This window comes from Antedon mediterranea, chromosome 10, assembly GCF_964355755.1.
Source record: "Antedon mediterranea chromosome 10, ecAntMedi1.1, whole genome shotgun sequence".
NCBI classification, from domain to species: Eukaryota; Metazoa; Echinodermata; class Crinoidea; order Comatulida; family Antedonidae; genus Antedon; species Antedon mediterranea.
In genome coordinates, this window is record NC_092679.1 from 13,692,284 (window position 1) to 13,719,864 (window position 27,581).

At 35.8% G+C, this 27,581-nt stretch overlaps 1 protein-coding gene across 1 annotated transcript; it reads right to left on the reverse strand.

The window, feature by feature from the left end:
- Positions 1-547: 547 nt before the first annotated feature.
- LOC140061257 (uncharacterized) lies at positions 548-26,774 on the reverse strand. Its single transcript, XM_072107765.1, has 14 exons — positions 26,752-26,774; positions 26,159-26,233; positions 25,286-25,351; positions 23,259-23,327; positions 17,597-17,668; positions 17,101-17,163; positions 15,660-15,794; positions 5,465-5,533; positions 4,728-4,802; positions 4,498-4,569; positions 4,196-4,255; positions 1,999-2,174; positions 695-1,876; positions 548-576 (listed from the first exon to the last, which is right to left on the reverse strand). Exons 2-14 carry the CDS (start codon positions 26,206-26,208, stop codon positions 548-550), a joined length of 2,118 nt encoding a protein of 705 aa, XP_071963866.1. The 5' UTR covers positions 26,209-26,233; positions 26,752-26,774.
- Positions 26,775-27,581: the final 807 nt, after the last annotated feature.

A 27,581-nucleotide genomic window follows, 5' to 3' on the forward strand; every position in this document is an offset into this window, starting at 1 on the left:
GGTGACAGCAGTCTGTTTTGAGTTTCTTTAAAAAATCAACTAAGAATGAGAAAAACAGATTTAAATTTAATTAAAAGTACACACAACTTAATTTGTTATAAAGCTGTTGACCAAATATAGTTTAATGTGCCAATATTTACACAGTTAGGATTTAAACATTATACGATAGATATCTTACCTGTTACCACCAGCATGATAGACACGTTCAGCATAATTAGGATAACGGGAGTTATCTTGTGAAGTAAACCAATGACGTCATCTTCATTGAAACTCTGATCCAAGTTTACGATCGCCCCAATGGATAGATTGACAACGATAAAGACAAGAGTCAACAATTGGAATCTCTGCTCTGACTTCTCTTTCATTGGTTCAAGGTACAAATGCAATACAATAAATATGACAGTAAAAAACAGAGAGTAAGACAAACTTGAGGACACGTCATCTTTCAAATTTGCAATGAGTGCCAATAAAGCCTTGTTGTACAGCTCAAATGATTCCCAAAACCAAAATGTGTGCTTGTATTGTCCACAAAAGAACCTTACTCCAATCATCCACCCTTTCCTCTGATTTTTCTTACTTTGATCACAACGTACATTTTTATAATATAGCATAAGAACTATGACCAATGGAAAACCAATGATGTATATTAAAGCAACGTCAACAAGTGTTTTGTTAGTTTGATACGTAGATCCACCATTTTGGTCCATATCAATGGAGTAGTCTGACGTTAGTACTGTTTTATTGACCTTTCCGTCTGCTGTGACGTTAAATACACGAATTGACCATGGCCCCACTGCTAATATATCAGCACATGTATTTGCATACGTAAGGTAAAGGAGCAACATGGATATAACAATACATCTATCACGTATGCAACTCTCAGTTACTGCTCCATGACACTTATTCCAGATGTAGCAAATGAAGTAAATGGTAGACATAGTCAACAGTATGACTAGTGGTGTAGCCATGGCAATATGAAGGGAGGAATACGCATTCCAAGAGTCATATAAACATCTTGGACTTAACATACTAATATATCTTATGACGTCAAAATATTGAAGTATTTGGCCAGCATACTCAAAGTTTTTAGGCCAATGAATTTCGGTTACTTCTGATAGTATACCTAAGACTTGATAAAAATTAATAGAAATTTTTAAATAGGTAACAAATGAATCTAGGCCGGTTTGTCTTCGATCCACATTTCTTTCCTGCATTCTCCATAAAAGTAAAATCATTCCAATTATTGCAAAGGCAACACTAACAAATATAATTACAGTTACAGCAGCCCCTTGACATTTGTGACATTCGTTAAACAGCTCATAATGTCCATTAGAACATGCTGCACAAAGCCAACCTGTGTACCCTTCGACACAAGTGTCATTAAATTTTAGTCCAATATTACAACTTTTTTCGCCTAGTGGACAAGCATAAACTTTTGGTAACGGACCTCTGTATACAGCATCTTTCAGTTGATTTGGGTTGGTAATAGGAAAAATGTCGTTTTTTAATTTAGTTACAAATGTTGTGTAAGCCAATAAACAGTTTTTATATTGTTCTTCGCCTACTCTACAGTCACCATGAAAGTCCCACGACCACCAGTAACCTTTTGTTAGATTCTGATATCCTCCTTCACAGTTAATACCCTCTGAGCAGGGCATGCATGGCCCAAATCGATCAGTTCGATGGAAATTGTCAAGGCAATAACATGCATTTAGATTGGCAATATTATTGGTTTTAGTTCCTGATGGACAAGTCTGACAACCGGCAATGGACGCTGCTCCTGCATTATTTGAAAAACTTCCAAGAGGACATCGTTGACAGGAATCTTTGTAACCACCCTTTTCATTTACTCCTCGTTTATCTTGATAGAAACCACCTGTAACATTTGATTTTTATTTATAAGTACCCGTCGTTGTTTTATTGTTATATACTTTTACTATTAATTATTACTATTTACTGTCATAACTAAATTAGAGAGATTATTATATTGCACCATACCTGGTGGGCATTTTCCACATTTGGTGCTATCATACAAACGGTATGTCCCTTCCTTACACGGACTGCATTTACTCGTCATGGAATTACATGTCAAACCTATTTCTCTACCGATAATACTTAACAGCTCCTTTTCAAATCCTTTTATTTCGATTTCTGTACCTTCTGTAACACAAACACTAGCAAAAACAATTAGTTTGTAATTCTACACAACATGCAATTATATTGATTCAATTATATCTATTCTGTGTATAGTACTATACATATATTACCTACTTAGAGGTGAATATCAGATTTGACATCCACGTGGGAATGATTCCTTTTATTGTTTTTTAGGCAGGATAGTCAGATGCTCACATCACTATGACACTTGTGAATAAATAGTTAGCTTGTCTTGACAAGTTAGTGAAACAGTGTGGTGATGTGAGATTCCGTTTTTCGGACTTTTTCTGTTGTGTTTAACAAGGGTGTCACAAAACCTAAGACCACGAAAGCTAAGACCCCCTAAGACCTAAGATCACGAAAGCTAAGACCCAAGACCTAAGATTACAAATTCTAAGATATACTACAGCTTAAAAACAATACTTGTTTATCCATACATAATTTTAAACACAGTAGGTTTCATTTATTACCATAAATATAATTAAATACTACCGCAAAACATAGATAAACTCACATTATTTTCGCCCGTTGAGTAAATGTATATTTTTTTCCTTACAACAAACAAACTTGACGGGTTGTTTGTTGGTATATATTTACTCCATTGTGTTGGTTCAGAGGATGTTTTTCTTACGCACCTGCCTTTCTTGTATTTTGACTCCAAATTTGTTGACTAACTTTATCCTGAATACCACACTTTAAAATTAGGATTTATAAGTACTTTGAGACGGAGAAACACATAAAAACAAATAAATAAATCCTTTAAATTGTTGATTTTACAGACATGTTTCTTTGTATACTGTAACTCCTCGAGCTCCCCCCCCCCCCCCCATGCTCAATGTTTTTGTTTCTATGGAGCGCCAAAAGAGCAACAATAATAGTACAAGTATAAAAACAGAAAGAAAACGAAACAAATCATGATTTTTAAATTAAAATTTATTTGCCAGTATTTATTTCTTCGTACTTGCATGATTATACTATTATCATTACAATTTTAATTTTACATTGTTCCATCCACACTGTAGATGGACTCCACAGAGTTTTCAGCCCTCTGTATCATTTTTGCTCTTTTGACGTTCCATAGAAACAAAAACATTGAACATGGTAGGCCTACTGCTACTGTACTGCTGTAGGCTAGTCATGCGAAATTCGCAAACAGTTTGTGTGCGAGAAAAACGTCTGTAAAATCATCAATTTAAAAATGTATTTGTTACTTTTTATGTGATTCTTTTTCATAAAAGTGCCAATTCTAAGGTGTGGTATTCAGAATAAATGTTGGGAGTTAAAATACAAGGCAGGTGCGAAAGATAAATATTTGTAATCTTAGGTCTTGGGTCTTAGCTTTCGTGATTTTAGGTCTTAGGGGGTCTTAGCTTTCGTGGTCTTAGGTTTCGTGACACCCTGTTAAACAGCGTATAGAGACTATCTGTATTTTGCGCTATATAAAATTAAAACCATAAAACCATAAACCATATTTTTCTCGAAGGACTATCTATTTCACGAAGCGAAGAATAACATAAGCGAGTCATATGGCCGAGCGGTTAAGGCAGGGGCGCCGTTTACCGTACCTAAAGAGCCAACAACAACATCGGCAAGGGTTCGAGGCCGACTCGCTCCTAGTTCTGGTGGTGGAACAAGTCTTCTCGGATAAGGACTATAAACCGTAGGTCCAGTGTACACAGTTATAACCTGTGTGTACTTTAAAGAACCCAGTTCATTATTCGAAAAAGAGTAGGGGGTTACCCCGGTGAACTGGTTCACACAATTGCCCCTGTATCAGGGGGATTACCACCTATCTGATAGGACAGTGATTAATTCACTATTGGTAATCCTTGGCCACATTGCCTAAAGACATAAAATAAAAATAAATAAAATAAATAACATTCTTTTTCAAATCTTATATTTCACCGAAATAAAAGGTGATATTTGTTATATTATATAGCCAGATATCAGTTTCCCCTTACCTTGTACATATTAGAAAGGTAACTAAAAAATATAGATAAAATCAATACATCAAATCTTTTATTTTAAGTGTATTTACATGTTAATAAATTTCCCGATGTTTGAAGGAATCGATTTCAGTCCACAGCAGTTGAGATATCTAAATAAAAATAACATGATTAATGCATATGTTGTAACAAAGCATAGTAGCACGTTGTTAACACATTGCAATGGTGAATGATGCTGATGAGAATGATGCGACGATCATTGATGATAAAAAGATTGATAAATATACCGAGGATGATGATGACGGTTCAATCGTGGTGAAATTGAAATTATCATTATCTTTTGTAAATTGTTTTGACTTAAAAACTAAAAACAATAATATACTAATGTACATACACTGTTCCTTTTTCTATCATATGTGATAGAGCATTTTCCTCGATCTGTTTTATTGGATTGTCAAATAGATATCTGGAGGAAAATATGAGCTTTTTTTGTTATTTTAATACTTAATTTGAATCATTAAACTGTGATTAAAATGTAATAGAAAAAAGTTTAACTTTAAAGTACCTATCATCGAGTATTTATTTTAGCTTAGGCTAAAAAAAGTATTAAAAAAAAAATCTCACATGTATTCCAGTGTTGTGTTTTGGGTTTCCAATGTTTTATACGTAATGTTGGAAATTTTATTCCCATAGAGGAATCTGCAGGTTAGAAAAACAATTATATTAATATAAATTAAGACAATATCAATGCAATTATTATTTAATTGTTTGTCCTTGTATTGTTAGTAAAAAAATGATTTACTTGTTTTAGTGCATGTGTGTAGTAGGCATACTGTACAATTGCATACACCATGGATAGATGGATATGTATCGACGGTGACATCAAACGCGCTTGCCTATACTAAAGCACTGCTGCAAACACGCTCCTTGAACTCCATGTCTCTAATCGCGCCCTCTATAGAACGCTGCGAATCAACTGTTTTTTCGACAACAAAACTTACCCATGTAGAAATCGTTTGCGCAGTCTGATTGTTATATTGGCATATCTGCGTCGAGAATTAATTGACAACAAGATATTGGTATGTTTGAATTTATTGAAGAGTGGAAAATAAACGAAACGAAACGAACATCCATGCATACACATATAGTATTCCACACAAACATTATAGTGACAACAATGTTGGAGCATACAATGATAGATTCATGCAAACAAAATACTATTTAATAAATAATGCACATGCTAAAGGTGTAGGCCCGTATGTAATAACAATTTAACACGATAGCGTAAGCCTATTTCAGTTACAGTTGGACAACGGAGAGCAAACGTAACATATGTTAGGTAATACATAACATTTGCTTACAGAAAATAAAGATTAGTTCCATTGAACGCTCCATCTTCTATAAATGTAATGTTGTTGTGTACAAGAAATCTGAAAAATATAACAATTATATTTTAGTTAGATTTCAGAGCTACACTAACGGTACAGTGAACATAGTTTTAACATTTATACTTTTTAAATTTAAATTGTTTGAAACAAATGTAAATATGGGGAAATAACCTGCGACAAGTGAATGGAAGATGAACTTGATTCTTTACAGCTCACACGAGTCAGATGTGTACACTGAACCACCAGTTTCAAGTCCTTATCCGAGAAGACTTTTAATTCTACAACCAGACCAATAATCGAGGATTGCCTTGAACCTTTACCGATTGTATAGTTATTGTTCCGGAGCACCCGCCTTTACCGCTTTACCGAAAACGACCAAATAGTATACGAAATATCTGTATTCAAAGCTTAACTCTAACATATTACACTCAGAATTAAAATATTCTGTTGATTAGAAATTGTGCCAAATTGTAGGCTAAATGACGTTAATACATCCTGGATAAGTTTCAGAGATAAGCTTTTATTATGTATAAATAATTATGTTATAATAAGTATATTGGCTTGCTTTTCATGATCTGTCACGACACTAGTCTACCATTATCTTTCAATCTGGAACCAGCAACAGACTTCTCAGACTTTTGATTAGTTTTCATAACTTCTCGTTGGCCATATTTTTACCATTAGATGATCTTTTCACAGATACCGTCTGTTCTACATAGATCCAATATTAACGGTCATTTGAGCACTCTTCGTCTCGACTAATTATCTTTCAATCTGCAACCAGCAACAGACTTCTCAGACTTTTGATTAGTTTTCATAACTTCTCCTTGGCCATATTTTTACCATTAGATGATCTTTTCACAGAAACCGTCTGTTCTACATAGATCCAATATTAACGCCTGAGTGAGCGTTAAATGCCCCTTTTTAGTTTCTTATACTTAATTACACAGATGAGGTTAGCAGTTTCCACTTTGTATAGAGTGCATTCTTCCTCTTGATCTTCTAGTTGTGTTTACTTTGATACACATATCGATAGTTGGCTCTTGATAGTTTAATAATAATAATAATAATAATAACAGGATTTTTTATAGCACACATACCACTCAAGAGTGCTTAAGGCGCATTCAAAAAAATAGAAACAAATCATACAAATGCCTGAAAAATAAAATGCAATTTCTTTGGAGGGTCCCCATCCGTTCGCGTTCTGTCGCGGCCCCGGACCCCTACCTAGGTGACCAAACAAAGGAACAGGATACACATTTGCCTTGTCACAGACGACCGGGTGCTCAGAGACAACAACCAAGACAGAGGCACCCCAAAGATAATGCTGGTCAGGAAAAAGTATACTATACAATTCTAGAACTTTAAGAAACCTTGATTTCCATATGCATTAATGAATAAATGTGCTTTTAATAATTTTTTAAAAGTATCAACAGTTTTGCAAAATCTGATAGAGCTCGGTAGAGCATTCTATAGACGAGGAGCAGTAACGGTGAAAGCCCTGTCTCCCCATGAGTGGTGAGACTTAGGTTGACGTAGAAGCAGCGTATCACTAGAAAGCAGATTTCGTCTGGGAACATACAGCCTAAGCATGTCAGAAATATATTCAGGAGCCATGCCATTGATAGACTTAAAAACATAGAGTAATATTTTAAAAACAATGCGGTACCTAACGGGAAGCCAATGCAAAGTTTCCAAGGTATTTGATATGTGTGCATATCTTGGAAGTTTTTTAACAACTCGTGCCGCTGTATTTTGAATCAGCTCAAGCCTGTGGAGTTGTTTTTGTGGGAGACCAAATAACAAGGAGTTACACATATCGAGACGCGAACTAACAAATGCATGTACAAGTTGCTCAGCAGCTGCACGATTTAAGTATTTTCTGAAGTCTCGAATATTTCTTAAATGATATGACGATGCAGACGTAATTTTAGAAATATGAGCCGTCATTGTCATATTAGAATCCAGAATTACACCAAGATTTCTAACTTGTGTAGTATTTTTAGTACAAAAGTTACCAATGGAAACCCTCCTAGAGAATTTTCTCTAATTGTTGTTGCGAACCAACTAGAATGTACTCAGTCTTATCATCATTAAGTTTTAAAAAGTATTTGGCCATCCAGATACGAATTTCAGAGATACATTTTCAAGCAAATCAATTGATAATTCACTCTGTGTCATGGTAGGTTTAAACGATATATATATATATCTGAGTGTCATCAGCGTAAACATGATAGCTAAGATTATATTTCTTAATGATATCACGAATAAGATATACATAAATTGTAAACAATTGTGGACCTAACACAGATCCTTGCGGAACAGAGAAATTAAAAGTGGTAGGTTGAGAGATTACCTCTCTAATACAAATGTGTTGAGATCTGTCCGCCAAGTATGATTGACACCATCTTCGTGCACATCCCTCAACACCAATAGAAGCATGCAACCTCTCAATCAGAATACTATGATCTACCGTATCAAAAGCAGCACTCAAATCAAGTAAAATTAAAGCAGTTACTTTTCCAACATCCATCGCACGAAGTATATCATTGCTAACGCGCAGCAGTGCAGTTTCAGTACTGTGATGTGCTTTATACGCTGATTGAAACGGATCAAGTAAAGAATTATCCTTTACATGTGATAGTATACGTTTAGATTACTTTTCCAAGAAAACACAGATTTGATACTGGTCTGTAATTGGATAGGTTTTCAGGATCAAGACCCGATTTCTTTAATTGAGGACGTATGTGCGAGATTTTACAAATATCTGGGAAAACCCCAGTTTCCAAAGACAGATTAACGACACGTGTAATTAGTGGAACAAAAACAACAGCATTTCTCTTAATTAACAGAGTAGGAACTGGATCAAGACTGCAAGATTTAGCAGGCGAGTTTTTGACAATTTCAGAAATTTCCTTTTCACTTGCAGGTTCAAATTTACAGAGGTAGGGACAATTATAATTTTCACAGCATACGTCGTTATTAAAGTAATGAGACAAACTTCCAGCACTATCTTTAACAAGAAGTTTACGAATATTAACAATTTTATTTTTAAAAAATACGGACAATCTTTCTGCAAGCAACTCATCTGAGTGATAAAATGGAAGCACCGACAATTTAGAACAGTGTAAAAGATTCTACAGCTTCTTCTGATCAGATCAGAATAATATCGTTTCTTAGCACTTTCAACAAGCATATTAACAATACACCGCTGATGACAATATTTCTGTCTATCCTAAGGTATTTTTTGATTTCATCCATTTTCTCTCAAATACGCGACGGAGTTTTTTCGCCGATCTAATTTCATCAGTATACCACGGCTTTGAAGAATTTAGTTTGATACATTTTGTTTTTAAAGGTGCGTGTTTATCCATAACTTCTCTTAAAGAACAGTATCTTTCAATATTTTCTTGCAAAGTACCATCATGCATATCAGACAACCGTATCTGTGGGATACTACACATAATCACAGAAGAAAACTCGTTAAAGTAAATAGTTTTCTTCACGAAAACTATAATAGCAGATGAGAGATGCGAGATAGACTCTGTCCCATCATGATGATTGGGGATAAGTACTACTTTTCCGAGCATTGCACTTTTGTGCTAAAAATCTCATTACTTACTTTAGTGTATATTACCAAATCACTGGCCAATGTATAATTTTAACTATTGTATGATAGAAAATGGATTTGAAATACAAAACCATGGTAAGGCTAAAGTGAAATGTGAATGCTGTCTATTTTTGTTTGGTTTGTTTTGCTTCTGAATATATGAGATGAGATTTCCTCATCTTTATCTTTTCAAATTAATTAATTGAATTTCGGTATATCACCGGGCGGTTTGAAATACATGTTCTGTGAAGGTTGTGCATAATGGTAAAATGTATTGCTGTAGTTGGCGCATACAGTACATCTGCCAGTCACCACTGCTTCATAGTTATCGTGGTAGAACGAGAATTATTTATGTTGACGCGAGAGCACCCGTAGTGGCTTGACCAATACGGTAAGTGGCGGAGTATATCTGAACGTGAAACCCCCAGTTATAGAAAAGTTTATTCACGTATTAAGAACTTTGAGATTGTACCTGCACAGGTGTTTGTGTCTTTATTTCACAGGGTTTTTAACAATTGTAAGTAGAAACAATAGTTTGTGCACTCATTGTGTAAGTTTAATTAAAAAAGTTGTGTTACAAAATGGCCTTCTCGACATGTAGAATAGGTCTTGTTGGACACTCGTTTGTACGCCGGTTGGAATGCTATACCAGCGAACGCAAATTCTTTGCCTTACGCCTAGATGCAAGTTTGTACGATGTCAAGTATTATTCACGCGGAGGTGCAACGACATACAGATTCCCTGATCTACTTAAGGGATGGTCTACGCCGAAAGATATCGTTTACGTTCATCTAGGAGAGAATGACATTGTGAAACGATCTAATAATTTTATTGTGAACAAACTCGATAATTTATTTGACTTTCTTGATTTTGGACTAGAGTGTAAACATACTGTGGTTAGCCAGCTGTTAAAGCGGCACCCCAGTCGGGTAAGCTCTAACTTCAACGACTCCGCTGTGGACATTAACCGTCGACTTCAGGCGAATTATGCCGATGGTGCATGTGTAACATATTGGCGTCACAGAGGCCTGTGGAACGACTGGTCCTATATTCACTCCGATCCGATGGCGTACATCTTAACAGAAGTTCTTCAAATGGCCGATCGTCATGTATCGGTACGAACGTCGCGTCCGACAAGCTATTCAACAAGAAGAAAAAATTATAAGGCCAGTGGTTTTAATTTAAATTTATATACAAATGTTCAGAACCTCCACATGTTTTGCCTTCGGGCAAAAATTTGGCCTTTGGGACTAATGTTAGCCTTATGTTTGCCTACGGGCCTTATGTTTGCCTTCGGGACTTATGTTTGCCTTCGGGCCTTATGTTTGCCTTCGGGCTTTATGCTTGCCTTCGGGCTTTATGCTTGCCTTCGGGCTTTATATTTGCCTTCGGGCCTAATTTTTGCCTTCGGGCTAATGCGTGCCTTGTGGCATTCGGGCTTTGGACACATCCTCTTGTTCTCAGTCCGGTGAATTTCAGGCGGACCATGGATATAGCACATACTATGGAAACCTGACGATTGTTACAAATGCAACTCCGCTTTTCAGTAGTCAATGTGTCTCCCATGTTTTTCATTTCTAACCATCAGAGGTGTTTCTTTGATTTCTATACAGGTATAATGCCGAAAGCTCCAAGCAGCGTCGGCTGCGGTCCCAAAAACCACTAGGAAGAAGGCAACGCAACGGCGAACAAAGAGACCCCACCACTAGACTACGCCAGACTGGCGGCTGAAGTCGCGAAGGTATTGAAGGCGGGCGAGGCAACTGGCCCCATGACACCAGGCGGCAGTCCTCTAACAACTCAAGCCGCTACCACATACTTGACTGTGGATAATGCCACACAGGCTCAGCCATTGGACGCGTCTATAAAAGATACATTGACCTCAGGACTCTGATCAATAACGACAATGATACTCATGGGGTCTCGTTATCAATTATTGATAAACAACTCCGTGTAGAGAAAGACAACTGTAAGAAAAAGCTAATCACAATTACTGAATGGATGCGGGCAATTAAAATATACATGTCCATATTTGTCGGAAAAATCACCTGCCCAATGTTTGCCTATGCTTAAATATGTCAGCAACATACTAGAATTACATGCTTTGGGGAACCTGAACTGGCGGACCTATGACGAAAGCTTTCGCAAAGCACCACAGGGCAGGCCTTTAAATTCCGATGTGCTTCACCCAGAGCTTATGTTAAAACTGGCTTCGTTAGGGAATGCATCTTCTTTCAGACCTAACCCTCGTCTACATGGGCAGCATAATTTTCGTGGCCAACAGATATGTTTAAAATTTAATGCCGGGAAGCAATGCCACGCTCCCACACGCTGCTTCTGACATCTGTGTACCGACTGCCGTCAACCACACCCCAGAATTCAATGCAATAAACCACGAACGACAAGTCGTCAAACCGGCACTCGAGCAAACCCATCTACCCACGCCAGTGGTAATAAATTAGCATTCATGGTATTTAGCAGGGTATACACAAGAATTGTTTAACGAATTGTTAGTCGGGTTCTCGTTTGGATTCCGTCTCCTCTGTTTAAAGCCCCCGGTTCCGGGCATCGCCCGCAACCATCCAAGTGCCCTCGATCACCCGATACAGATAGAAGAATTTATTTCTAATGGTTTACGACTCGGTAGATTGGCTGGCCCTTTCGAGTCCCCTCCGTTTGATAAATTGATCTCCTCGCCATTGGGTGTTGTTCCCAAAGCTGAATTAGGCAAATATCGCATTATTCAGGACCTGTCGTACCCCGGGGGGCTTCTGTCAACTCAGGGATTCCACAGGATGTTTCACGGGTCTCATACGACACAATCAACGATGTAGTTAGATTAGTATTAAAAAATGGACCTAGGCCATTAATGTCTAAGACTGATATAGAAGACGCCTTCAGGGTTATCCCTATTCATCCGGATGATTACCATTTGCTGGGGTTTTCTTGGGACGGCAGGTTCTTTTATGACCGGTGTTTGCCTATGGGCGCCAGTCGCTCATGCAACATTTTCGAATCATTTAGTAAAGCGTTAGTACAATATGGATACTGCGTAACAAATTTAATGTAAGGGATGTATCCCATATTCTGGATGATTTTTTCTTCGTCGGCCCTAAAGATTCCAATGACTGCCACAACTCACTGTCTCAATTTTGATATCTTTGCTACAAGATCGGGGTTCTTATAAGGCGTCTAAGACTGTAACTCCGACTAATTTCATTACAATATACGGGATTGGGGTGGACACAGTCTTGATGGAATGTGGCCTCCCGTTACCTAAGATTACAAAAACTGTAACAAAAATAAATGAATTTTTAAATAGAAAAAAAGTCACACACACAATGGTTGGCCTGCTTAATTACGCTTGTAGTGTGGTGGTGCCGGGTAGAGCGTTTTACGCCGTATATGATAAACCTCCTGTCATTAGCTAAACATCCATCTCATTTCATTTGCTTAACTTAACTCATGGAGTTAATGACGATTTGTGGATATGGCTAACATTCCTTGAATCTTTTAATGGGAAAGCCCTTATCCTTCCAGAAAAATGGCTAAATTCTTCGACACTGCGCTTATTGGTTGCGCCGCAGTATTTTGCGACAGATGGTTATACATCGACTGGGGGTCTGACTTTGTAGGTTTTTCGATCGCTGTTTTGGAGTTATTTCCAATTGTTAATGCCTTAGAAATATTGAGGCATGAGCTCGCTAATCGCCGGATTTTGTTTCGTTGTGATAATTCAGCTGTTGTGGCTGTTATCAATGAGAAATCTGCTAAAGACAAAACGCTTTAATGCGTATTATTCGGCGGTTAGTACTAATATGCCTCCAGTATAACATACAATTCCGTACAATGCATATTCCTGGAGTAGATAACGTGTTGGCGGATCTTTTATCAAGGAGAAAATTTACAGAGGCTCTGGAATCCATTAATTCTATTAGTCCAAATCTAATTCATGTTCCGTCCTACCACATTTATATTTAATTTATTCCTATTTACAGGTGTTGTGTGTTCCTGCAAACAACATGGTACCCCTTAGCTGTGAAGCTACAACACTCATTCACTCGTCATTGGCGCCAGCCACTATTAAGGCGTATCAACGCAATATTCAAAAGTTGGCTTCATGGTTGGGAAAACTCGTTCAGCTCCCTATAAACCCGGCTACGGTATGCAACTTTTTGGCACATTAACATGGTCTACAATATGCACCTAGAACAATTTCATTTCTTCTGTCTCTTTTATCCACAAACTAGCAGACTTACCCGATCCTTGTAATTCGTTTTTGGTTGTAAAAATTTGACGTGGCGTGCATTATGCTTCGGATCGTCCGGATGTACGCTTGCCTATCACTGCAGAAATTTTGACTAAATTGTTAGCGAGTCTAGAGTCGATCGAACCTAGTTTTTCTTATCAGGGGCGCAGCCAGACGGGTCACGAGGGTCCTGACCCCCTCCCCCGTTTTTTTTTTAGAAAAAAATAAATAAAAACATGAGACAACAATACAGATCAAATCATCTTGGAGATACTGTGGAAGATTATTACCAAATCAACTTCTTGATCATTTACAAACCGAGTTAAAAACCCGTTTTTCTGCCGATAACAGGCCATGCTTTAAAATATTTGGCGTAGTACCCGAGTCTATCGTGAAGTGTAATGTTGAAGAAGTCTTCAAGGAACTTGAATTTGGTACGATGATCTGCCAAGACACAAACATCTTCATTCCGAGCTTCAGTGATGGAAGCGACTGTGTAAAATTAGTGGATCCAGATTGTTCCCGAATCGAATGTGCGTGCACTTCTTCTAATCGCGTAGGCCTATGCCCGTAACGTCTACTGAAGCTGAACGGAGTTTTTCGACTTTGTGGAGAACGAAAACCTTTTTGCGAAATCACATGTCTTATGAGCAGCTTTCGGGATTGTGCCTCATGAACATACACTTTAACATGAACATTAATACAGAGAATGTCATTCGCGAATTCTGTCTCCAAGCCAAGAAGAATGTTCCAAACTTATGTTTAAAGATGCATCACGCGATGTCTAGCGCGCCGTTATAGTAACTAACGTAAAATGTATGATAATAATTTAGAAGTTAGTTATTACAATTATGTATAGCTATCACCTATACTATACATTCGAACAAAATAGGTATATTTTTAAACAAAATATTGTATGTACTGGGTATGATAAGCGTCTCACATACACACGGAGCCAAGATAGCTTCTTGGACTTGCACAGTGTATGAACTCTAACTTTACGGTTCTCATTTAATAATATCACTCCATGCTATCAATATCATTCTAATTTCTTTTTTCAAACTTTTGCAACTCTACGTTCATTTCATGCAACTTTTGTATTGGTGAAAAGGGAGGAATTCAAATAATTACTCCTCTTGAGTTTACAACCTCTCTACACAAATCAACAAACAAGCAAGAAAAAAAGTGTTTGTCTGTGGCAGCCTGGAATATAAAAATGTTCTGTAATGAAAATGAGAGTTGTTTTTTGTTTTCTTTGTTTCAGTTTATTAGTGTTAACATTGTCATATTTGTGTGTGCGTAAACCGATTCAAATGATCTAGATTGCGCTAGACCGCCAAAGCTTCCAGGGGGCTTCACCCCCTGGACCCCAACCGGGGCCCCTTGGCGGCCCCCTGGCCCCCAGCCCATGGTTGCTCGCTTCGCTCGCAAAATACTCACATATTGGTTGACCCCCCCTTTAATTTTTTGCTGGCTGCGCCCCTTATAGATTACTTTTCAGGGCCTTTTCCCTTACCGCGTTCCAAGGGTTCTTCCGGATTGGTGAATTGGCCGTAGGTAAAGGGGACGCGGATAAGAAGGTCGGGCAATGCAGTGATCTATGTCTTTCTGGTAATTCAGCTTCCTTAACTATATACCATCACAAAACCGGCGTAGGTAAGCCCCCTATCCATATTTCATTCAATAGTGCCACGGGCGCTCGGTTCTCAGTCCAGTAAAATGTTTACATGATTACACCAAACATTTTCGGCATACCTCTGGTCCTTTGTTCCAACATATCTATGGACGGTCGGCCGATTGCGGCTCGTTTCATATACGCAAAACTAAAAGAGGCGATTTCTTTCAATGGTCTTGACCCTACATTATAAAGGTCATAGTTTGTCGGGTTTGTGGCATGTTCACCCAGCAAACTTGTATTTTAATTAGTTTTAGTTTAGTAAGTCAAGTTAATCTTTGGATTCTTGATAACCAGGCATATTATATTTAACATTCAATATATATTTATGTGATTTTATGTAATAACCAAGGTGTTTAGTTAGTAGTAGTTGTTGTCCGTACATATACGGTAGGCCTACACTCGATAGGGGCAGCCCATACATTATGTAGGCCTATACGTCTTAGATGGAACTAAATTAGTTATAGGCTGCCCTATTATTATTACAACTCTAGTATTATATATGATATTATGTGTTTCCTCATTTAAATAAATATATGACAATTTCCATCCAACTTGGTGTTATTGTATTTTTCCGTCTGGCCTCTTGCGGCATAAAGGTATATTTTCGTAGTTACTTTTAATATATACTCACAGCGTTTGAAGAGATGACATATTTGCAAAGATTTTTGTTGAGATACTTTGAATATTATTTTTGCCGAGAAGCAAATTTTTAACTGCAGGTATTTTACGGTCTTCTAATGAGGTTAGACTGTTCCAACTTACATCCCTGAAATACAATATAGTTATATTATAATTATATTATATTTCAGTGAGCAATACTTAGATAATAACATTAGGCCTACAATTACGCCTTGGTTAGACATTGATTTGTCATGTATACAATTACTTTTCAATAACATATAAATACATACTACACTTCAAGAAAGATATAACATTACTTGTTATTACATTGTTTTTCTATATGGCTTAAAGGCCGGTGCACACTAAATAATTACACGCAAAGTCACAAGCGTCAAATCGAAGCGAGTCGCGTGAAGCTTGAACAAGTTAGACCATCGCGAACAAAGTGTCTCGATCCGAGTATATTTCCCATGATTGGAAGCGAAGCGTCACGCGTCATTTTCGACAATTCCGGTTTGATCTGGGCGTAGAGAGAGGCCTAGGCTGGTAGGCCTAGGTCTAGAGGCATAATAAGCTAGGTAGGCCTAGCTTTTGTATTTGCAAATCTATCTCCAATATACTTGTATTTTTTAATACACACATCCACTGAAAATGCATTTTCTTTGATTTGGGGATTTTTATATTCATGTGCACCTTTTGTCATAAAAAGACGAGAATAGGCCTACTCGTGAATTATGGCCACAAAATTGACGTCGCTGACACTACATCCATGTTGAACAAATTATTTTCATCTTCATCTGACAGATGACATCACACATAGCCCTACGATCCTTGTGATTTGATTGATCAAATTGAAGCGAACAGTGAAAGCGAAAACGAAAAAGTTCCCATGGAGAAACTCTAGCGAATTCACGGGAGGAGCCTTATATTACTAGTTCCGAATTCAACGCGTTGAAGTTTGATTTGATGTTCACACTGAAATCGTCTGTCGCGGCAAAAGTACGGTTCGATTTGACGCTTGACGCGTGTCGCTTCGCATATAATTTGTTTAGTGTGTAGGCCTATCGGCCTTTAATATTTATAGTTTGAGGATAATTAAACGAAGGCTTCTAATCAATGTTTTTAAACAATTAAAATTTACTAATAAGTTAAATAATGTTTCTCGGTAATATTATTTTAGCATAAAAGACAACTATTTAGTTATTATATAGGCTTGTATATCACTAATTGTCTATTTGATACTATTTCCATTGGGCTAGCATGTAGTAGTCAATACAAATACCCTTTAACAAACTCTCATTCCATTCATGGATTCATAACAAAGTAGACTAACATGATTGATATTATCAATAATAAAGAATATAATTCTTTTAATTTATCAATATCATTTCGATAATGTTTATTAGTGAATGATGTAGGCCTAGATACAAAACAAAAAATAAAACACTCACAGAGTACCATATATGTTTCCACGAAATATTGGAATTTCCGTAAGTCTATTATAAGCAAGATGTCTAAATAAGAATAAATAAAACATGCCATAACTATAATCATCTACGATTAAAGCAATTGCAAATTAAAGATATTATGTTATAGTGAGCATGTTAATTGTAGGCCTAATTAGCAAACAAACTGTTCTTCTTGTAAAATAACATATTATTTAAGGTGAAGAAGACCCGTGTTACACAATAATGTTTAAAATCGAAAGTTCGAAATCTGAAAATAACAATAGTGTAAGGTATAAATACTGATGTCTAGGCTGACTAGGCAAAGCTGCAGTTCATGTCACATGATTTATAAATAAAACCTAGTTAGGCCCATGACAAACTGCCGTACATGGTAAGTTATTTAAGCTATATTCACTATCATTTATTTACAAAACAACGAAGTGGCATTGATTAATATGTAGAAGGATGCTCTTTTTTTTTTTAACTGAAAATTACTTACAGAATATAAATACTATCCAATGCGACGAAGGCGTCTTTGTGTATAAAGCTAATATTGTTGTCTGCAAGTTTGCTGAAAACAACAAAACAGACGTACAATATTCTATATATATGTAACTACTTTTACGCTTAAAAGCATTGCTTTATGCAAACGCGACTCTATAGTTCACTATGTCGGTCGGTCGGTAGGTCCGTCGGTTGGTCTGTCGGCAGGTCGGTCGGTCGGTAAACACTAACTCAAATTTGCGCACGTGACTGGGCCAGCCATATATATGACCTTATTTCTCATAGCGTCTGATCATCACGGTTGTGTTTTATTGAGGTTCAGTAATATCTTGTGGTTAGAGATCAGATAACAATTATGACGTAGAGGCTGTCTTTCGCTTAAAATATGTAATAATAATTATAATATTAATCTAGTTTAATCATTCAATTACGTAGTAGTTTTGCACATAAATGTCATAAACAGGGAAGTATTTAAATAACCCAAAATATAAAATAAAATGTTGACAAAAATCAAATATTCATTCTTCATACATTACTGAAAAAAAACATGGTTCTTTTTTACAGAGGAACGTAACCAAATTGTGCATTTTGCCATTTCAAGAACCATTAAATTTTCCACAATTTATTTTTCTATAAGCCAGCACCAGATGCCCACCTGATAGACATATGCAAGGTAATGAAATACTGACAATAATATAATTGAATGCCATAAAGAAATAACATTTATGCAATTGTAATCCAGCAACATGGCCATTCTCCATAATCTTAATAGCATGGTAACTTAGCACTTTTTTTGTGCACTTTGTGACAAAAGCACCACATTTGGCACAAACCTTCTTTAGGGTATATCTAACAATCCTAGAAGGGGTGCCCAAAAATCGGAACAATTGAACGGTGTCATTTGGACCACGCCCTCTTTTAGTATCTATATATAAATTTACGTAAGGGCAAAAATCGGTAAATCGAGCGTTATTTCTAGAATGTTTACTCGATGGTATGTAAAGTTGGTTCGTACTTTCGGTACTGATTTTAACCGCCTGATGTAACCCTGTTTACTAATTAAATTGAGTTCGATAATTAGTTATTGACGATTAAAACGAATTTAGGTTCAACGATTTGCCCCAAATAGGGGTGTTTTCTGATCGTGGTATACACTGTCTAATGATGATGTCAAATTGAAAAATACCCGCATACAATAATACGAGGACACTTCGCATTTTCCTATCTCCTCCTACGATCATTGTTTTTAATAGCTGAAAACCGATTGAACAGTTCGAGTACAGCATCATAATGTTGAAGACAGGCCGATTTTCCTTAAAAAATGCTATTTTGATACATTTAATATACGTTTATACAAATGTATTGATTTGCGATGAATGGAACATTCCAATCTCTGTTCCACAAGTGTCTATTCCCTCAGGCGTCGTAAAGGCAAGTACTGTATACTCATAACAGAAATTCGATCATTTTGTTTTCAATCTGTGCTGCAGAGATTGGATATAGATTTTTTTTAACGGGAGCTAGCGTTTTCAGTCGCCGTATATTATGTACACATCTTTATTATTGCAGTTAAACCACCCCGGGAACCACCCTCCACATCATCACCCTTCCCTCACTGGCATGAGTAGCGTTGTAAAGCCAGTAGAGGATAGGCCTACGGTGGTACCGTCGAAGGATCAACAACAACTTTGGTGGGTAGGGTATAGGAACCAACTTAAGTATGAATTGGCTCTAGAAACAATTGAAAACCATTAGGCCTACTTATGATTTTCCCCGAATAGAGGTGGTTTTCACAAATTGTTTAACATTATATAAACATATATACGTCGTAGTGTATCGTTACATGTACTGTACTATTTCAATCGACTAGGACGGTGATAGCCGGGGCTGATAGTTTCAACAAAGTATTACATCGCAATGTTTTACCGTGTTTAGTGGTATATTATTTGTAAAACATGAAAACAATAATATTTCGTTACTAAATGGATAAAGAATATATTTAAAAATTGTTCCTCTTTGCACCCATCCTCTTCCCCATCCCTCAACCATAATGTTACATACAAAACACAAATTAAGTTTGTTTAAATTTGACTTAAACAATTGGTCTCATTTTGTGACAAGTTTCTTTTTCGGAAGTAATTCCCAGGGTGCTAATTTTAGTTGAGTACATAAATCACAGTGTCTATTTATTCGTTCCTGTAAACGACATGTATTGTTGTCCTGCATTATTGTACATTTGAAATCGCCAGTTTTTTTTAACGCTGAAATTATTATGTATTCGAGAACCATCTGTGGGCACGACCTAGATGGTACGCGAGCGAAGCGAGCGTACCATCTAGTTATACGTAATTAGGTGAAAACTTAAATCTTCGTATATACATACCAAGTTTGGTATCAAATTAAAACTCATGACATGTACATTGCAATACACACATAACAAATATATGATTTCTCTTCAGACGGAATATATAGGTCAAATAATGTAATTTTCTGTCATATTGAATGGTATTTCAATTAAAACGTGCTAATATTGTGCTATGTTATGAACATTGTAGTTATAAGAACAACAACATTCATTTTAGTAATAGTACTAATATATATTTATCCTGTACCAGTTACTTTCCTTTAACATAATATTAGGAACCACTGAAAAAAAGTATATAAAACATATACTGTATCAAACTTGGCTCAATAACCACTGGACTATTAGTAAACCGACAAAAGACCATTTGACTGACAATTATAGCGTTAGCATCCATAACAATACATGGAGGTGATTATCAACTTTACTTTTATGAAATAAGTTCCATGGCATGGGTAACAAGACCAGTGCACTGTTGAACGGCACTTGCAGTTCCCTGAGCAAAAAGGCAAATTTTTGCAGTCACACTTTAGCAATTCCCTACATGCCTGCTTCAGGTAGTATTGTCCAGACTGGTGTCCATGTACTGCCGGTTTTAGTCCAACCAAAGTCTTCTGGTGATGGAGCATTCTGCTGTGGCTCTGGACTGGTGGTCCAAATGCTTGCTTGGTATATGGATCGGTTGGAATGCTGTAAAAGTGCATCCTACAATAAACAATTTAAAGATTGGTGTTACCTTTTAATGAAAGAAAAACATGAACCTGATAATAAATTATTAAACGACAATTAACAATTATATGGAAGCTCCCGTTACCTGTGTAGGAGGAATGTTGTCCATTGTCCTTTCTTGAAAAAAGATCTTGTCTTAGCTTAGTAACACTTCTTAAAGTACTTGTCTTGTCGTATAGATGACATGTAAACTCTTCTAGCAACTGGAATTGAGATGAGTTGACTCCTAGAAAGGGTGATGTGCCATGAAAAGAAAGGCTTCTGTGACTGCTGGAAATGAGTTCCACGTCTCCCATGCGGAGTGTTTTGCTTTTCCGAAGAACTGGGATGTAGTATCGGACCCAGTAAATGCATGAAAAACTGACAGCCCTCTTGACTTATCCTCTCCTGGGTTATGGCAGATGGTATATATATTAAAATAATTGGAAGTGCTTACACCCATGTCAAATGCGACCCATATACACGTACCAGGATAACAGGCTATTAGATTGCAGAAAATACCAACCAGGATAACAATGACATCAGTATCAACTGTACGCACCAAAATAACCATGCTACCTTTCTTTAAGGCATCATCAATGTGAATGCACATCCTGGAGTCGGCCTCTTCTTGGTCGCAGATTGACATAGGTTGAGTAGATGTCAACATACAATAGACTCGCATACAGGACATATATCAAGAATTACTTACTAATTTAATATGCCTTTTTAATTAATTATTGGTATGAAACTGTATAAGTAAATTAATCGTTTGGTTACAAACAAAATAAATTAGTATGTATCATAATAAAACTTACCTGATGTAATGTAAACTTCTTTGCAGTCAGAGTAATCATGGGTAGACAGACACCTTTGTAATTAAAAAGTTAAATAACTCCTCTTAATTTACTGGATCTTTCAGAAAGTCTGGAAAATTCCCTGGAATCTTTGTTTGTCCCCCAACTTTCCTCCTGACCCCTTTTCCTCTTTTTCTCCTGTAGACTACTTAAGACTATCTGTTCTGTAAGTGTCCCGCACTATATCAATTCTGTTACTATTCTGCAGCTGCTGTCTGGTCCACGGTAGAAGACCTGTCATACAAATGATACAAGAATAACGATCCGCATATAGAAGTGACCAATTATGTGGTGGTTAAACAATAGATACAATCCTGAATGCAAAGAAATGTACTCACCTTATCACCGTAGTCATCAAATGTAAATGCATGGTTGCTGGAAAGAGCATGGACAATAGCAGCTCCGTCAAACACCTTTACGTCAAAATATGTAGGAGGTTCAGGCTGGCCTTCAGTCTCCAAATGCTGTAGCAACTCAGACTTCTTAGTTGGTAGTCGAAGCTTTCCATTTACAGCCAAAGAGGGTGGCCATGGCTGGTTTTCATGCATGGAGAAGTCTTCCAAATCTCCATCACGAGATTGACTTGCATGATACAGTCGACTGAATAGGCTGGAGTCACTTTTTAAACTCTTAACTTGTTGCTTTGTTTTGGACACTGATTTTGACCATGGTGTGTTTAACAACGGCAGCTTATTCTGTTTGATGGCTTGTTGAATTGTAACACTTCTGTCGAGAATAACTTCCTTGAAATATGTTTGGTACTGGGTAGTACCTACATCCTGAATTGTACGAACTGTCACTACTGCACTTTCATTGGCACAATCTCAAGCATCCAAGACCAGAAGTTCTGAACAATTATCGAGGAATGGGTTGCCTGCATTGCTCAGGGAACTGCAAGTGCCGTTCAGCAGGTCTTTCTTGCACTGGTCTTTGTTGCCCATGCCGTGGAACTTGTTCGTCATCTAGCAACTCTGTACCATTATAAGTGTTTGTTTCCAGATAAATAATTTCATAAAAGTAAAGTTGATAATCACCTCCATGTATTGTTATGGATGCTAACGCCATAATTGTCAGTCAAATGGTCTTTTGTCTGTTTACTTTAGTCCAGTATTATTGAGCCAAGTTTGATACAGTACAGTATATGTTTTATATACTTTTTTTCAGTGGTTCCTAATATTGTGTTAAAGGAAAGTAACTGATACTGATACAGGATAAATATATATTAGTAGTTCTATTACAAAAATGAATGTTGTTGTTCTTATAACTACAATGTTCATAACATAGCCCAATATTGGCGCGTTTTGATTGAAATCCCCTTCAATATGACAGAAAATTACATTATTTGACCTATATATTCCGTCTGAAGAGAAATCATATATTTGTTATGTGTGTATTGCAATTTACATGTCATGAGCTTTAATTTGATACCAAACTTGGTATGTATATACGAAGATTTAAGTTTTCACCTAATTACGTAATACTAAAAAAAGGGCGTGGTCCAAATGACGTCGTTAAATTGTTCCGATTTTTGGGCACCCCTTCTAAGATTGTTAGATATACCCTAAAGAAGGTTTGTGCATAATTTGGTGCTTTTGTCACAAAATGCACAATCTTCATAAAAACTGGAAGTTAGCTATAAGAAGAATTTAAGGTTATTTGGTAAAAAAAATAGGCCGTTGGTGGTATGCCCATCTATGGGGATGTTTGCTTCTTTTGTACATAATACTTACAGCAGCCATATGTCGCCGCCTTGAAATGCTTTTGATGGGATACTTCGTAGTTTGTTATTAGCAAGATATCTATGGTATGGTATTGAGAAAAATAACAGATTAGTCTTAAATATGACCCGAAGTTACTTTATAGATGCAACCTTCAATCACCACAAAAAAAACTGGATAATACCAATGAGCACCATATTACAAAAATTATAGATATCATCGAGTTAAATTAAAAAGATATTGACATTATAATAATTTAACATCTATCCGGGGGTTGTTTTATAGCATTTTTAAATATGACCCGAAGTTACTTTAGAGATGCAACCTTCAATCACCACAAAAAACTGGATAATACCAATGAGCACCATATTACAAAAATTATAGATATCATCGAGTTAAAATAAAAACATATTGACATTATAATAATTTAACATCTATCCGGAGGTTGTTTTATAGCATTTTTAATGAATTGTTTTCAATTATATTAATTATGATATAAAAATAAATTAAACATTTGCTTATAATTTAGTAATGTAGTATATAAAAGCCCATATTAAAATTAATTTAAACAAAACATGTGAATTGATAGTTGATTTTAGGACAAAAAATTGGTCGGTTCATGAGCCCCTAAATATAGGAAATGAGTTAATTAAAGTTGTCCCAGCGTATAAATATCTAGGAACTATAATAGACAAAAAGCTGGACTGGTTTAATAACATTAAAAAACTCTATAAAAAAGGACAACAACGGCTATATCTGTTAAGAAAACTTAGGAAATGTAATGCTAGTAAACAAATTCTTATACTGTTCTACCAGTCAACCATACTTTTTGTAGAATTATCTGGGAGGCTTGTTTATATGAAAAAGATAAGGAACTATTAAATAAAATTACCAGAAGGGCTGGGCGGGTTATTGGAGTTGATGTATCTGTTCTTAGTTTCAACTACGATGCAGGTGTTCTATCCTTGGTAAAACGTATACTCTCCCAAACAGACCACCCGCTCCATAAGGAATACATTTTTCTTCCATCAAATATTCGTATCCGTCTGCCTCGAGCCGTACTAAACGCTACAATAAATCATTTGTCCCACAGTCTATTGTCACCTATAACAAACTTGTCCAGCGCTAACTCATGGAGAGAACACCTGGATCGTAGACTTTTTGATATTTTATTAGTGATTTTCTATATTGACTGTTTTCTGCATGTACGTATATTGTTATTATCTCTGCAGTGTATATAAGAGGAATTTCTAATGTATTTTTATATTGGACCAAATAAAGAATATATATATATATATAATATATTTTACCATTTTTTATATTTTGTGGCCAGTAAAAATCGTACCGTAATTTATATAATATAGATCTGTGCCTTAAATATATATATATATATGTCACATACATTTACAGATTTAGTAAATCAGGTGTAAATTCTAGAATTTTACTCAATAGTAAGCTGGTGGTAAATACTTTCGGTAAAGTTTTTTTCACATAATGAAAAAATACTACATGAATGAACATTAGTTACTGATGATTAAAACGAATTTATTTTGTTCATTTGGCACAAATATTTGTCGATACTGAAATATATCCACACACAACAATGCAACGATGCTTCGTTACGAGCTATCTCCGTTTACCATTAGAATTCGCTGGAATTCGGCACCGCAACCGCAATAACACTGTAATGGTAACTGGCAAACAAAGTTTTATATTTTTAAAATGTAATTTTACTATGTGGAATATACATTGTTCAATTGATTAATGATAGTGAATTGATAAAAGTCCTCTTCCATCCATTTATCCGTTACGCTATTCGTCTTGGGTAGACATTGCGTATGCTAATCGTTTCCATGATAATAATCTAAAATAAATAAGTGCATCAACCTAGCAACGTGACCGATAAATACAAATAGCCAATAAATAGAAAAAGGTAAGTAGTACAAGGCTATGTATCTTTGTTACGGAATAAGAGCTAGACTTTCGATCGCCCTCTAGTGAGATTGTATAAACAGAAAACAGTTATATTTATTACTCACATGCTACTTCCTGTTGAGAGTTTGTAAGTTCCAGTAGATAGTTCTACGACAGATGGTGAAATATAGCTAAAAAGAATAAAACACAAATCACATCATTAATATTTATTCTAAATTTAAATTGGCCATATCAAAGTAATATTAAAGTTATTCACTTTAAGTAAAAAATTCGAGGCAAAAACAACAAGTTTACGTAATTAACAGGTAAATTAATTTGGTTACATTTCGCCTGGAAAATCTTTACGAGCGAAAGTTAACAAAGATTTCAAACCACGAGTATACATTATGCATGATGCTAATTAGGATTGTTTACAACTCATCGCGGTTGAGAAGGAGTTTTCACACAGATCGCGAGGAAGTTTTATGATTATGCATACAGAGTAGCCAAACAAACGCGTTGCATTATGAGATATGTTTTGATCGAAAACTTTGACTGGAAGTCAAAGTTATTTTTTGAACCAAAAAACGTCCGTATTTTGGTTAAATTATTTTTTTTTCAACTCATTTTTAGTGAAAGTTAATAACTATTATGATACTTCAAAATGACGCACTTTTTTTCGAAATACTGTATTCAAAAATTTTACTTTTTTTTATTATTCAAAGGGACAATACATCTTTAATAATAAAGTATTGTGTGTATAGTTTGGTTCCGCCGAACAACGCCGATATAATGTACTAGATGATACGCGAGCGAACTTCATTGGTAATCGTAAAGAGAATACAAATGACGTTTAACTATATTATCACAAGTTAATTAAGTTTGTTAGTCTGTAATACTTCTGCGACTTGTTTACACTTGTGGGTTCACAGAATTTAATTTATCATAATAATCTTAAGGATATTGTTTAACAACGGCACACTTCCTTTTAGGCCTACATTTCAACAGATCCACCATTTGTAAATGCAAACGCATTTTCACCAAGCATTTGAAGTTTCGTGTTATCAATTCGCCTGAAAAAAAAAAAGATGTACTAGTTCGTAGTTCCTTATTAAATTCAATTAAAAGGCAGTCACCATATTTTTTAGATATTTTAATACTTAATAACTGTCTATTTGGCTTGACCTCTTCTATTTCTTCTGGTCAAAATTCAATTTAAGCATTTACGTCCTCTATGGTGAATAAGTAACTAGCTTTACAAAGACAAAGCACACATGACCTACCTAATGTTTCAAAATATGTTGGTATGGATCGATGAACCTTGACCTACTCTACCTTATAACAGTTGACCTACTTCTTTATTTCAAAATTGTAAAAGTTTAAAATTAGATTGCGCAACTTTTACCATAATATGTTTTATATCTTTGACTTTATTATTCCATATTTTGTCCCATACCATAGTCTTATTTAAAAACTCTGTTTCACATTTTACTTGGGAGACTGGCACTGTCTCTACGCCGAATAAGTAGCTAGCTTTTTTTTACACTTGATCTACTTAAGTGTAATGTTGTAACAAAAATTAAAAACTTACAAAGCTGATAATTTGCTGTTGTTTGCAAAAGTAAAAGGTTCAATGATATTTATATCATTAGATGACAGGTATCTGAAAAAAAAATCATCATTAGTTTTTAGAATAAATATCTCAAATTATAAAAGTTGTTAAATAAGAGTGTGGTAGTCGTGGTAGTGACAGGTGGTACCATAGCAGCAGCAGCAGAAACAGTACAATAAAGTGACTAGAACGATCGTCAACGTGTATTTTCAGTAACTAAACATGCAGTACATTATTTTTTTTATTCATTCGTGTTGTAAAGAAAAATCACTTAGAGACGCTATAAAATAACACCTGATGATCATCTATATCAAATCAAATATTCTTTTTCATCATCATCGTTATCATCAAAATATAAAGAAAGATCAAATAAAGTAAAACATGTCTATGAAGAGATAAAACGGAAACACATCAACATTCTAAATGATCTTGATACCCCAATAACAAGAAATTATTCAAGCTGTTGCCGATTACGGTTATAGAAACTGCGCTTAATTATTATATAACTTAAATTTGTATTTAGAAATTAATAATACTTAGTAATCAAATATCGGATTTAAATTCTCCCATAAATTTGCTAGTGTAATGCTAATATATTATAAAACAAGCAATAATTTAAATGATTTTGTCATCGTTAAGTTTTGTCACTAAAATGATCGACTATTAACTGCTTTTGTTGAATATGTTTCTGAAACATGGCTAAAACTATAAAGACATTTTACTATATTCAGTCGGTGAAACAACAATGTCTTTTCAGGTTTAAGTGTATCATGCAGGAATTGCATGAACCTTTCCATTCTTTGACTATA